General features: G+C 30.6%; 2 protein-coding genes across 8 annotated transcripts in view; one reads left to right on the top strand and one right to left on the bottom strand.

Moving 5' to 3' along the window:
• Positions 1-4,701, bottom strand: part of LOC139513647 (plexin domain-containing protein 2-like) — a 72,843-nt gene extending 68,142 nt beyond the window's left edge. For 6 of the 7 annotated variants that reach the window (XM_071302321.1, XM_071302323.1, XM_071302320.1 and 3 more), the window contains exon 1: positions 4,560-4,682. In XM_071302321.1, the coding sequence (XP_071158422.1) occupies positions 4,560-4,647 (88 nt within the window). In that variant the 5' untranslated portion in view covers positions 4,648-4,682. Of the gene's footprint in view, positions 1-4,559 lie in introns of all 7 variants that reach the window. The other variant, XM_071302324.1, reaches the window with a different exon arrangement.
• A 6,176-nt stretch (positions 4,702-10,877) lies between these two features.
• LOC139513643 (serine-rich adhesin for platelets-like) overlaps positions 10,878-14,155 on the top strand; it is a 50,054-nt gene continuing 46,776 nt past the window's right edge. Inside the window, exons 1-3 of the mRNA XM_071302314.1 lie at positions 10,878-11,031; positions 12,490-12,584; positions 13,026-13,158. Of these exons, the coding sequence (XP_071158415.1) occupies positions 12,538-12,584; positions 13,026-13,158 (180 nt within the window). The 5' untranslated portion in view covers positions 10,878-11,031; positions 12,490-12,537. The remainder of the gene's footprint in view (positions 11,032-12,489; positions 12,585-13,025; positions 13,159-14,155) is intronic.

Raw genomic sequence — 14,155 nt, 5'->3', positions numbered from 1 at the left:
CTATCAACCCAATTAATCAAACCACTAGTAAGATCATTTGTTTGGAAACATTTATTTTGATTGAAGATTTGACCGTCATCCTGTGTAACAACTTAATGTTTGTCAAAAAACAGTTAACATTGCACAGAAAAATTTCTAGTCACTACAGAGTGAAACACCCATAAATGTGAGGAAAAAATAAATAATCTTCAAATTAAGAATGTCAGTATGATAAATATACCTGCCATGCTTAATGCATTCACCTTTACATAATTGATTTTGCACCTTTGTTACCTATGATTTGTACTCTAGATGTTTATACATATAAAATGTAACTTTCTGGTGACAATACAGCTTGGAGGCTGACTTAATACATATCTGAATTAACAAAATCTGTGTTAAATATTTTCCCCTTGGCAAAATACACCATCAAGATAAATAGGTTTTATTAAAGCTTAAACATAATGTTGTTCAAACTTCTATAACATATAAAATAGATTTAATTAAAGAAAGGAAAAAATGTACAAAAAGTAGACAGGAAAAGTTAGTAGGGGGGTATCTTTTTACAATAAAAGTAGACTGGAAAAGTTTGGTATTATTTTTATTATAAGTAGACTGGAAAAGTTTGGTAATATTTTTATTATAAGTAGACTGGAAAAGTGTCTATCAGATTTGGCTTATAAGGTTTATCATGGAACTATTTCCAATTGACCTTTTGCAATTTTCTATCACAAATTTCAGTTCTAATTTGAAGTCCTCTATTTAAGTCTAAAGTAAAATCATCCAATTTCTATACAAGGCTTTTATATATCTACAGTCATAGGACAAAAGTGAATTCACACTCGATAAATGTCCTATCATTTCAACTAAAATCGATATTTCTCAAAAAATTATTACAAAGTAACTGTATGAGCGATTTTTACAAAATAGATACTTGTACCATAAGAAACTGAAATGTCTGAAGTGTTATGGATTTTGTTTACTTGGATATAATTTTTGTCAGGTTCTTTCTTATTCATTATCTGATGGGTAAAACACAAATTTTTACGATTTTAATTTGGTTAAAATACATAGCAAACTTTTCAATAAATACTTTTCTTTGTGCTCATCTCATCAAAAAATTATAATAAGCATGAATAGTTTCTTGGCAAAATAAACAATAAAACTTTAAACATTTCTTCATGTTATAGCATTTATTTGATTTAAATTAGCCATGTAGTTATAATTTGGTAATATTTTTTCAAAAAAAAGTTTATTTTAGTTGAAATGATAGGACATTTTTTGAAAGGGAACTCACTTTTGTCCAATGACTAAAATATTATTATGATTTTTTTTTTATCATGGACCCAATGTCAACAATATTAACATCATTATTTAGCAGACTGATATTTAGTCATTTAAAATCGGTACATTTGTACTTGTGTTTGATTCATGAAACAAGAATGTGTCCAAAGTACACGGATGCCCCACTCGCACTATCATTTTCCATGTTCAATGGACCGTGAAAATTGGTAAAAAATATAATAAGGCATTAAAATTAGAAAGATCATATCATAGGGAACATGTGTACTAAGTTTCAAGTTGATTGGACTTCAGCTTCATCAAAAACTACCTTGACCAAAAACTTTAACCTGAAACTGGCACTTTCATTTTCTATGTTCAGTGGACCGTGAAATTGGGGTCAAAAGTTTAATTTGGCTTTAAAATTAGAAAGATCATATCAAAAGTAACATGTGTACTAAGTTTCAAGTTGATTGGACTTCAGCTTCATCAAAAACTACCTTGACCAAAAACATTAACCTGAAGCGGGACAGACGGACGGATGGACGGACAGACAGACGGACGCACAGACCAGAAAACATACTGCCCCTCTACTATCATAGGTGGGGCATAAAAAAACGAATGAATCGGATCATCACATTTTGTGTACCTTTAAAATGAGATAGTGGCACTTGGTGTAATTTGTGCCTCATTTTGTAACCTTGAAAACACTGTAAGATATTAAATTGTAGTTATCATATTCATGAACTTTTGAAGATTTCAAGAAGAAAACAAACTTCTAACAACTTCCCTTCTTCATAATAGAAAGCATAAAATCAATAGCACAATTACTAAAAATTCCATATTGGTTTCTTCTATAAACAAAACAATATCTTTCCAAGCACTTGATAATAGTTGCAAATATTTAGCATTCCTTAGAGAATCAAATATAAATAGTGTATCTGTATTGGAAATACAACTGTGTGCTGACTTGCCTGACAAATTAGAATTGTTAAGGAAAAAATAATGCCATGGACTGTATCTTTGGTCGGATTTACATGGAGGCCTCTAAAGATGGGTCTTTACCATGATTATGATAACAATTTAGCAATCCTTTTATAAATAATATTATCAGTGGCGAGAAAGAAATATGGGGTGGATTTACATGGACGCCTCTAAAGAAGGGTCTTCATGTAACATTTAGCAATACTTTTATAAACAATTTTATCATTAAAGAGAAAGGGATATGGGGTTGATTTACATGGACGCCTCTAAGGATGGGTCTTTATGATAACATTTAGCAATACTTTCATAAATAATAATTTTATCATCAGAGAGAAAGGGATATGGGGTGGATTTAAATGTTGATGTAAAGACTTTAAAGAGAAAAGTGTAAAGAGGCATATTGGGGAGAAAGGAATTTAGGTTTAAAATACATGAAAAGAAATTGGAAAGAAATGTATATGGGTTTATTATGTATACATCATTTTACATCATGAACATGTACATGTACATGAAAATAAATTGGAAAGAAATGGATATGGGTTTAATATACATGATATACATGAAAAGACATTGAAGAGTAAGAGATACATGTTTAAAATACAAGAAAAGATTATGCACATGATTGATGTAGAGGAGAAACAAATATGATGTTGCATTAATATACATGAAGAAACAGTAGCTAAAAAAATGTAAGTAGATCTAGAGTAAACGAGATATGGTACATGGATATTTGTGTTAAAGATGGAGACAAAAGGATAACAATGGATATTGAGTGGATATAACCTAAAAGACATCTGGGAGAAAGGGTCATGATGCGGAATTTATAATTTTTTATGTACATGTATCCGAGACATTTTAAAGATGGATTTTTGAAAGACATTTGGGAGAAAGAGATATGGGTTGGACATACAATTTACTTAAAAGCCAATCAGGAGAAAGGGTTATGGGATGGATATAATATACAAATGTACATATAGAAAGTGTTGGGGGCGGGGGGGGGGGGGGGGGGGGGGAGGGGGTAAAGCTTATACTGTGAGGTCAATATACCTTTTGATAAATAAATAAGAAAGAGATACCCGTACATTTATGGGGTTGGTGGTATATATATAATGTCATATTTAACAATTATAGTACAAATGTATATTGGACAATAAAGATTTCAACGGATTAGTGTTTTTATTGCTGCCTTTCTTTTTGATATGTTCATTAAAATGTTTGTATGTTTGGATGTGCCAGCTTGTATAATGCAATAGAAAAATTTCAGCTAATAAATTTGTACAAGGATATGTACAGTGTATGTAGATTTTGTCATCAAGATGGCAATTAAACAACATAATAAAACCAGAAAGGACATCATGAAATCAATATACATGTAGGATCTGAAACACCTAAACATATACATACATGTATTTGCCATGAGATCATCACAAATACATTTTAAAATAAAGATATAAACCAATCTGTTATCAACCTCAAATAAATGAACTCTTGCATTTGTCATGCTTGTTGTTCTCCAGTTTATCTAATGTTAAGTATAGGAGATCCTCTTACAATGTATGCCTGTAGTTTTCTTTGAAATAAAAAAATACATGTTTGTAATTTTGTATGCCTTTTCAATTTATACATTTATTCATAATCAATTCAAAATTCATAAGGAAGAAGATGGTGTTAAAACATGTAAAACTGCAATAAATGTGTCAAACAGTTTTAACACTAACTTGTGAAGGTTATTAAGTTTTTATGTGAGTGTTTTAATTGGGTTTTTCAACTGAAAATTGCACAAATTTATAGGAAATCAATATAAGAATAGATCATATTCCTTAGGCTTAGATCAGGAATAGTATACTCATTTGATTATTTGCCATTTTGGGAACTTTTCCACATTTCCTTTAGCTGTGTTTTTCAATTTGATCCTCTCAGATAAGTCTTTTGGTAGGAAAACTCCTGTCTGGTATACCCAATTATAAGCCTGGTAACTTTTATAAGTTCGTTAAAGGTAGGGCATGCAGATATTTTATATGTTTTAGGATACAGAATACAGAGGAATTTATAAATCTAATAAAAATAAAATATAAAGTTTATTTCTTCGATCATAAAAGCAGAAATATTGCTAGGGATTCCATAAATATAACGCAAATCACAGTCACATCATAATGTTTGACTAATAAGCCATACCGGTATGTTCTATGTGGTTACAATACAAAACAAAAAAAAAATCACTCAGGTAAATCTCAGGTAAAAATTAGTAAAATCGAACACCTTCAGTGTTTTCATCAGAAATTTTTATATCAAATTGCTACAAATCCACCACTCACCTTCGGTTTTTATAAAATCCACAAGAGAAAATAATATAATTCCTAAATATATGAAGACTTGAAGCGGAACTTGTTCTGTCATCGCCATATTGTTTCTGCTACTATTTTAAAGATTCTCGCAAAATCTCGCAAAACACTGTACAAAGGAAATCCCGAGATTAACCAAATATAGAATTTTATCCAAGCTTTATTATTTTGTAACAAGCGTCTTGATTGGCCGAATTTCCAAAACATCATTTGGGCCGGGAAATTTGATGGTTGAACTGCAAGAACATGAACAAAGTTTTGGTAAGCTGTTCCCACAATCAGAACCCAATAAAGCATTATATTACGAATCCTTGATTAACTGGGATCTCCTAAAACTTTGACAAATGTGTGTAAAACCTAAATTTAATTAAGTATGAACAGTAAAAATAACTTGCCAGCAACGCAGTCGGGAGTGATTGGTAAATTTACCGATATCGGTAATTTTAACGTGATCTGTAATTTTACAGTTGCTGGCAAGTTATTATCCCCATTTTTGCCATTTTGACTATCCTGCAAAGTTAATTTTATCAATGACATTGTCATTTGTGACGGGATTATTTCCCTTCTTTAGGTTTTCAGTAGTCCTTCATTATCTGAAGATTATATACTGTATCCCTTATAGTCTCCGTCAGCTGAGATTCGTAGCGGTTATCGGTAAAAATAATCTAAACTATCAATCGTGTTCACTCAAGATATAGTTTTTCACATTCCATTCATAAATCGCAAAAAGAAAAGGCACTGGCTACGGTTACATGGAAATGTAACAATAATAAAAATATTATTGTTACATTGGAGACTAAATGCCGGAATGCATGGTTGGGTAAGGACCTGTTTAATTACGAATGTAACAATAATTATTGAGGCTACGGTTACATTGCGTTATTGTTACATGAAAAAACGCTATATACGATTGGACTAGTAATATGTACTAAATAATAAAAGTTGAAGACATTTATTTTATATTTACAATACATAAATTTATTACATACAATTTCTTTACTGTATTTTTTTTTTTATAAACAATGACAGCTAGTTTCTCAAAACACTTTTAAAAAAAGAAGAGAATTTTTTTTATTATAGATATTGTAAACTATTTTCTGGTAACAGTATCTCCTGGATGAATATCTGTCAAAATAAATGTTCCCGTGTCACACTTAAAATATTTTTTTTTTATTAAGAAATTTTGAAATCAATGATATCGAAATATCACTAAAGGAAAATAACAGAAACATCAGAGATTCTTTAGGAAAAATTAAATATAATCTAGGAAAGTTTTACTATAGAAATCCTTGATTTGATGCAACATTTCCATATGATACATCAGCCGCCATTTTGAAAAATCCCGGAAAATTCCCTTTTTTAAATCGATGTTTGACCGAATTTGCCCTGAAATTAAACTGTTTTAAGTAGTATTCTTCGCCAGCTATATGTTTGAATATACTTAATCGATTTGCAAAGTTTGTTTTTTTTATTTACAGAATTTCTTTATTTGTTGAACTTGTACAAGTAGACATGGGTATCGGTAATTAAGCATTGAGTCAACGGAGAAATGACGAGAAAAAGTGCATGTTTTACGATTCAGATTTGACCGAATTTAATCAAAAATTAAACTGTTAGGACCAACATTGCTTGATAGAAATATGTTTGAATATCAAGGATTGATTTGCAAAAGTAAGAAAACGGATCAGGTTTATGAGAAAATTAAACTTTATTGAAGCATATATGCATTTTATATGGGGAAATATAATACAAAATGGCGGCTATTATACGTCACAAAAGTCACGTGATGTCTAACTTAGTTGGATATGACCAATCCAGTAAGTAGTTTTTAAAGCATGTTTAAGTCCGACACATTTTTGATGAACGAAATTACGTCCTCCATGGATACATGTACTTACAGAAGTTCACATTATTTAAGTTACAGTTAGCAAACTTTGCTTTTGATGTATCATTTTTTTAGAACTGCGTTAGTATAGCTGTATGAAATGTGTGTCTTGATATTGTTTCAGTTTCGTTTAAAACGCATCCCAAGTTTTAAATTGTTCACCCTAAACAAAGTCGGTACTAGGAATCTCTTCATCCATTGTTCAAAGTATAATGACAGTAATAAGAGTAGGTGTGCAGTTTTAAAATACTTAAAAGTGAAACAATTGAACTATATGTTTCGTCTTTGACACTCCTAATCTGGAGTAGTATCTTTAAGAACATCAAAACCATTTATACGTAAAACTTTTTAAACACCGCACTTTGTTGAATAGTAATATTTATTATTTATCATTATTACAAGTATTATTTAATACATATGAAAGAATTAAGCATTAAAATCTAGCGTACATTTCTGTTTTTCATGTAACAATAACGTAATGTAACCGTAGCCTCAATAATTATTGTTACATTCGTAATTAAACAGTTCCTTACCCAACCATGCATTCCGGCAATTAGTCTCCAATGTAACAATAATATTTTTATTATTGTTACATTTCCATGTAACCGTAGCCAGTGCCAAAAGAAAAACCACTACTGACCTGCATTTTAAGTGATCGCACTGTAATAATCCTGACCTTCACATTTTCCAGAATGTTTTCCATTGTAATTCCGCCATCTTCGTTTCTATGAGGATCATTTGTTTACATATGACATTCGTCATTTACGCAGTTTCCTGAAATGTTCTTTTCATTGATGTGATAAGGTTTCCTGCACTTTATGCAAATTTTATGAAATTGAACTCCACGGAAACACTTCCGGTAAAAACAATGGCAGATTCCACCATTCAACATCGTCTATGAAAATGTGACGGTCAGGATTATTACAGTGTGATCACTTAAAATGTAGGTCAGTAGTGGTTTTTCTTTTTGCGATTTATGATTGGAATGTTAAAAACTATATCTCGAGTGAACGTGATTGATAGTTTAGATTATTTTTACCGATAACCGCTACAAATTTCAGCTGACGGCGACTATAGAAAATGTGGTAGATACAAAGTCAGCCGTAAACGCTTGAGCTAAGGAAGTACTTCTTTAGCTCAGTCAGTTAGGCGCTGCCTTGTAACAGAGAGGACTGAGAGGTTGGGTGAAAGTCAAATCGGCCCCTAAATAAAAAGTATTAAATTGGCATCCAGCCAAAACAGTCAGTTGACCAATTGATGATGCGTTTACATACATGTATATACAAGTGTTGTCCATTGATACAAGTTTGTTCCAATACCTTATCATATTGCACCATAGTCATTCCTTTGCGTTCACTCAACCAACTTCACTGTTTATTCAATATTGCTAATGTCGATTCTTATTATGATTAGTTCTCTGACAGCTTGTTTTACCTGTCCAGGAGAAATGTAAACTATTTTGGTACTGGACATGCTACTGCTCAAAGAGAAATAAGAAGAGCCCAGAGCACGTACATGCAAGAAATAATCAATTTATAAAAAGCAAAAAAACAGAAACATCTGGAGTGTCACCATTAAGAGGAAAGGATGGTTTATTATATAGTGAACCGAATACACAAGCTAACATCCTAAATGAACAATTTAAAAAGGCTTTTACTACCGAAGATACATCCTCTATGCCAAATAAAGGTACAAGTCCCAACCCCACTATTCCAGACATATTTATTAGTAATAATGGCTTATTAAAGTTACTTAAACACTTAAATCCACTCAAAGCCACTGGCCCTGATAATCTGCCAACATATTTTTTACATAATTTTGCAGAAGAATTGTCTCCATTTTTTACATTCTTTTTCCAAAAATCTATTGATACTGGTAAATCCCAAATGATTGGAAGCAGGCTAATGTTGTACCAATATTTAAAAAAGGTGACATTGTCACAAGCATAACGCTATTAATTATAGACCAGTTTCATTAACTGCAATTCAATATGTTGCAAAATTCTAGAACACATTTTAACAAGCAACATTTATAAGGAAACATCTTACAATTAATAACATATTAAATGATAGTCAACATGGGTTTAGAAGTAAAAGGTCTTGTGAGACCCAACTTATCATCAGCATACAAGATCTTGCAAAATAATTGGGATATGGTTACCAAATAGATGTCATACTTTTAGATTTTTCCAAAGCTTTCGATAAAGTCCCCCATCACCCAGATTAGCCCAGAAATTAGAATTTTATGGTATTAGAAATCAAAATTTAAATTGGATAAATGACTTTTTAGCTGACAGGCAACAGCAAGTACTATTAAATCTTCAAAATTAGCTGTTGACTCTGGTGTGCCTCAGGGAACAGTTTTAGGCCCAACATTATTTTTACTCTTTATTAATGACCTACCCGAACATGTAACTTGCAATGCAAGACTTTTTGCAGATGACTGTTTATTGTATAGAAATGTGAATAATAGTTCTGATGCACAATTACTTCAAAAAGATTTATCTAGTTTAGTAAAATGGGAAGAGGACTGACAAATGAATTTTAATCCTGAGAAGTGTTATGTAATTCATAGTTCTAAAAAAAGTAAACCTTCCGCTTTTGATTATATATTGCACAATCATGTTTTAGAAGCAGTAAAAGACAGTAAATATTTAGGCGTAACTATAAGCCATGATCTTGATTGGGGAACACATATAAACAATATTACATGTAAGGCAAATAAAACCTTAGATTTTCTACGTAGGAACTTGAAAAACTGCCACACGTAAGCTTAAAAACCTTACGTACACATCACTTGTCCGTCCAGTCGTTGAATACTGTTCCCCTGTCTGGGATCCGTACAAAAAACAACACATCACTCCGGTTGAGCAGGTACAGCGTAAGGCAGCCAGGTTTGTCTTCAATGATTATAAAGACAGATCACCTGGAGCAGTTTCAAATTTAATTAAGTCATTGGAACAGGAAAATTTAGAAATAAGAAGAAAAAAGCTAGATTAACTATGCTGTATAAAATAAATTGGGGGTTAGTTGAAGTTCCTAAGGACAATTTAACAATATCTGATAGACGCACTAGGGGGAAACATAAATTTAGGCAAATACCAACAAATAAAGATTTCTATAAATTTTCATTCTATCACCGCACTATTTCGGACTGGAACACACTACCTGAAGCAATAGGTATGTATGTCTGACACTCTGGAATCCTTCAAAAGTGGCATATCCAATCTAACGTTTGAAGGATCCACAACAATTTATTAAACTACAAAGCCACTGTACATAATGTATATATGTTATTGTTAACCATTTTTCTTTGTCATATTATTTTTAAATTAAGTCCATATGTACATAGCACACAAGTTCCGGGAAGTTTTACACTCCCACCTAGGAGTCTACTCCCGTATTCGGAAGAAGAAGAAGAAAAAAAAGACATTGATATGTCTGATAAAAGTCATTTTCTTAAATTTTGGCGGTTTGCATCTAAATGATTTAGTCAATCAAATTCATATTACCAGAAAATATAAATAAATATTATTTGATGAAAATTTAAAAGGAATTAGTAGAGGTTTAAAGTTAAAAATCGTCAACTACATTTTAAATGCATTTGATTTTTCACAAATGCAAAAATATCATTGAAAACTTTATCGAACGTTCTTCTCAAGGTTTTCCTTTTGAAATAAAGCGGAAAGAGCTACTTTAACCTTTTACTCCATGGATATTTATTTTTTTAAATACTTGATTCGCATAGGTTTTTTTTCAGTAAAAAAAATCATCAGGCTTAAAGTGTTAATGCATTGTGAAAACTAATATTTCATCAATGAAATTCAAGTCAGATATTCTCATGAATCTCCTTTTCATATTGGATACAATTTTTTTTAAGTCTGATGCAGACATTTTGGAGACATAGCGTTTCAACTGAGGTACTACACAGACGTCAAAAGGCGTCATTATGGAGTAAAGGGGGTGGCGTCAAAAGGCGTCATTATGGAGGAAAGTGTTAATAACTCAACTGTGCTTTGAAAAGTACACAATTGATACATTTTTATTATAAACAATAATAATTCAAATTAGAAATTAATGCAAGGATTTATTAATGTGAATAATGCAACCTGAGTATCGCAGTAATTATAAGAACTTGCATTCTGATATCTGCATCACATTTCAGTATGCAGCTTTTCCTGAAACTGTAATCTTGCATTTACAAATATGTGTCCATTCTTCAAAAATTGCAGAAATGAATACATTCAATAATTTCTGAATTTGATTTATATTTATTTTTATTCATTTGATTTAAGCCAAATGTAAGTAGTATGTGTTTTCTCACAAGAGCTAAAGACTTCATTGAAAGTACTTTGTATTGTCAAATCTTGTTTTATTTTTTTAAACTGTTTCTGTTTATATTTGCAGGGAATTTAAAGGCATAAGAATAGCTACCATACCAACAAGAGGAATATTAACCAGAAACTACAGAAATAAAATACAGATCTATCCACTATAGCATGAATAATCTGCTCAGTTAAAAATATACATACATACATCAGTGTATATTTAAATAACAAAAGTAGGAAAAAATATACATCATGATACATTTTGAAAGAAAAAAGAATTTTAAGATATGGGATAAACTTATCTTTACATATATATACATACAACTATTCAATTCAATCTTTTTAGATTTTATAATTTTCTATAATTTTTTTGTATATATATTGCATTCATTTGAGCAAAGCTGTCTACTGTCCATATTGATAAATATGAATATAAAAAAAGAAAATATTATTAAGACTTGTAAATGTAACCTTTTCTTTACAATCAAGATTAAAAAGATACAAATGTACTAGTAATTTGTTCGCAAAATTACCCAATTTCAATGTAAATCTTTTTATTAATCCATTTATTAGGCCAAATGTAACAAAGGCAGATATTAATGCATCCACATTTACTGCACTGTTTTTACACCATTGTCCAAACTTCTGAAAAATCACTGACATCATCAAATTGGTTACATTCTTTAAGGGCTTATTCTACAGTTTCGATCCCATTATGAATTTTTAACAAAAATTTGCATAAAAACTATTTTTCACCTAAGCAATTCAAATATGTAACAAAGGAATATACCTTAATGTGCTTTTAAGAGATAAAAAGAGTCGAAATTTAAGACATTTACTCCAAATTTTAGTTTTTGGGACATTTCTATCCTATGGGTAGACACACCTATTTTTTTTTATTTTAACAGATAAATACAAGCGGATTTGGAAAAAACATGAAAATCTGTATACAATTATTCTTTTAATAAGTACAACAGTTCTTTTATAATTTTAAATAAAGTTTCAGTATTTTAGGAATAAACAGCTTTTTTTGCAGTATAATTATCAAATTAAAAAAAAATCAATGTTGACTTTTTCATTTAAATTGGGACAAATAATCGGACCTAATGCCATTTTAAAAAAGAGGGGTCCATGTACTCTTTTTCATGTTAATTCAGTTTAAATCATATAAAACAGTTGAAACATGCATCTTTTCCTGATATATCATAGTTTGATGTTAGGAAATAACATTTTACGTAAGCAATGTCATTACCTCCCCTGTAACTGTAACATATGCCCTTAAGCTAACTTATAAGGAAAACTAGCAGTTAAAATATTTGAGAATCTTTAAAAATTACTTATACTTTATATTAAATGGGAAAACATGGAAACATTTATGATTCATCATGTATTTATGAAATTTAGAAGTTGATCACACATGTACATGGTTAAATTAGTAGGTGTTTGTGTATTCATCAATGAGACAGCAACCAAACAACCATTTATTCACTGATACCCTAGATTGAGTTTATTGTTTTGATACTGTTTTTTTTGTTTGTTTTACATACACATCATGCACATGTACTTGATTTGTACATATCATGCCGACTATAAATAAAATTTACTTACTTACTATACTCGTAGATAACCCTTTTTATATTTTTAGAGCAAATTATTAAATAATAATTCCTTGTATGAATATATTGTTGTAGGGAACTTCCGAAGGAATATAAACAGAAAAGGGATATATATAGAAAACAATGAAAGCTGCAACTAGGAAAGAAATCATGTCATCTGCATCAAAAAGGTTAGAAATTATAAGAATAAAAAAGAAAATTGTTCCAAGGAAAAGCCCTTGATGGGTAGCATGAAATTTAAACACATAAAAACAATACATTTTGATTTTGTAAAAAAATAAATTTGAAAAGTATATATAATCTATATTTATTTATACTAAAATAAGAATATGCCAAGGGATCCAATTTTTAAAAGTCTATTGAAGAGGAAAAAAAATTAACAGGCCACAGAAAATTAAGAGATCAAACAACTTGAGAAACCCCCCACCGAAAACTATGAATGACCTCAGATGCACTCAAAGGTAAGAAATTCCTACTTCACCAGTGATGATGCTGTGTTATGCTGAAGATGGAATATTTCACATACTGTACCATGGAATAGTAACATGCTTTTGTATGATGTTCAACACTGCTCAAAAGAAAGTTTCACCTATTTGTTGATATAATTGTAGTCATATCCCCAGACCACAGCTATCAGGGAAGAAAATGAAAGCCAGGCCAGCACCAGACTTCAGCAGGTTACACAAGAAATGGGACGAACAACTACAGAATGGATTGAGCTGCAAGAAGAAACCAACAACAATTGTAGGATATTGATAATTTGTATATATAGGTTGTTGTAGCAAATTAAGTAGTTGTTTATGATACTGAATGTAGTTATGTTAAAGAATGAGATACAAAAATCAAAATCAAGAGTCAACAAAATATTTCGCTGAAAACTTATTTCTGAACAACACAAATATAATACATTAATGAGGATTATATCATGTATATATATGTTACATTTTTAGAACATACAACAATCTGATCAGTTAGTTGTTTTCATTTGACTTATGAGGTATGTGTCATGAAACTCTCCTATCAAACCACACAACGTGCTATTCTTAATGTCAGAATAAAATTGTGTCCAGTAAAAATATGTTTAATGAAATTCAGCCATTTGGTAAATATCAATGCGACCCACCATACAACTCACATTGACAATAAAAACAAAAAGACATTTAGAGAGCTGCATAGATAATTATATCATGAGTCTGTTCAATTAAATCACATTTGAGTTGTCTGGAGTCTAGAAAAGTTGTGACTACCAAGATCAACAATCAACACACATTGAAAAGGATCTATAAAGACAACTAAGTTTATGATCAACACTAGTGATGGGAATTGCAACCTAAGCTTTGTCACAGTTACATTATCTCTCATTTAATCAAAATCAAACAATTTTTCATCTTTGGGATTTTTGTCCTTTTGAATGCTCATTTTGTCTGTTAAATATTCTTAGATAAACAAAAAGAGCAGCTGCATCATTCTTTATGCTTTATTCAGAAGGCGTATTTAGACAATCTGTTCCTTGATAGCTGTCAAAACACATAAATTTCCTATTTTTCAAGGCAATGATATTTACTGAAAAGTAACAAGAACTTGCTTTTGCTATATTCATTAAAAAGTCGTTTAAAAGTCTGATGTTTTGTCTTGCATTGTATCAACACATCTCAATTATTTTAGTCCTCTTGTTTATCTCAAATGTTATTGAAAGTTTGCTCAAGCAATCCCCTTGAGCAATTGTATTGCACAGATCTTT

Source organism: Mytilus edulis, chromosome 2 (assembly GCF_963676685.1).
Source record: "Mytilus edulis chromosome 2, xbMytEdul2.2, whole genome shotgun sequence".
Lineage (NCBI taxonomy): Eukaryota > Metazoa > Mollusca > Bivalvia > Mytilida > Mytilidae > Mytilus > Mytilus edulis.
The sequence above is the reverse complement of the archived record's forward strand: the minus strand, read 5'-3'. Positions and strand labels throughout refer to the sequence as shown.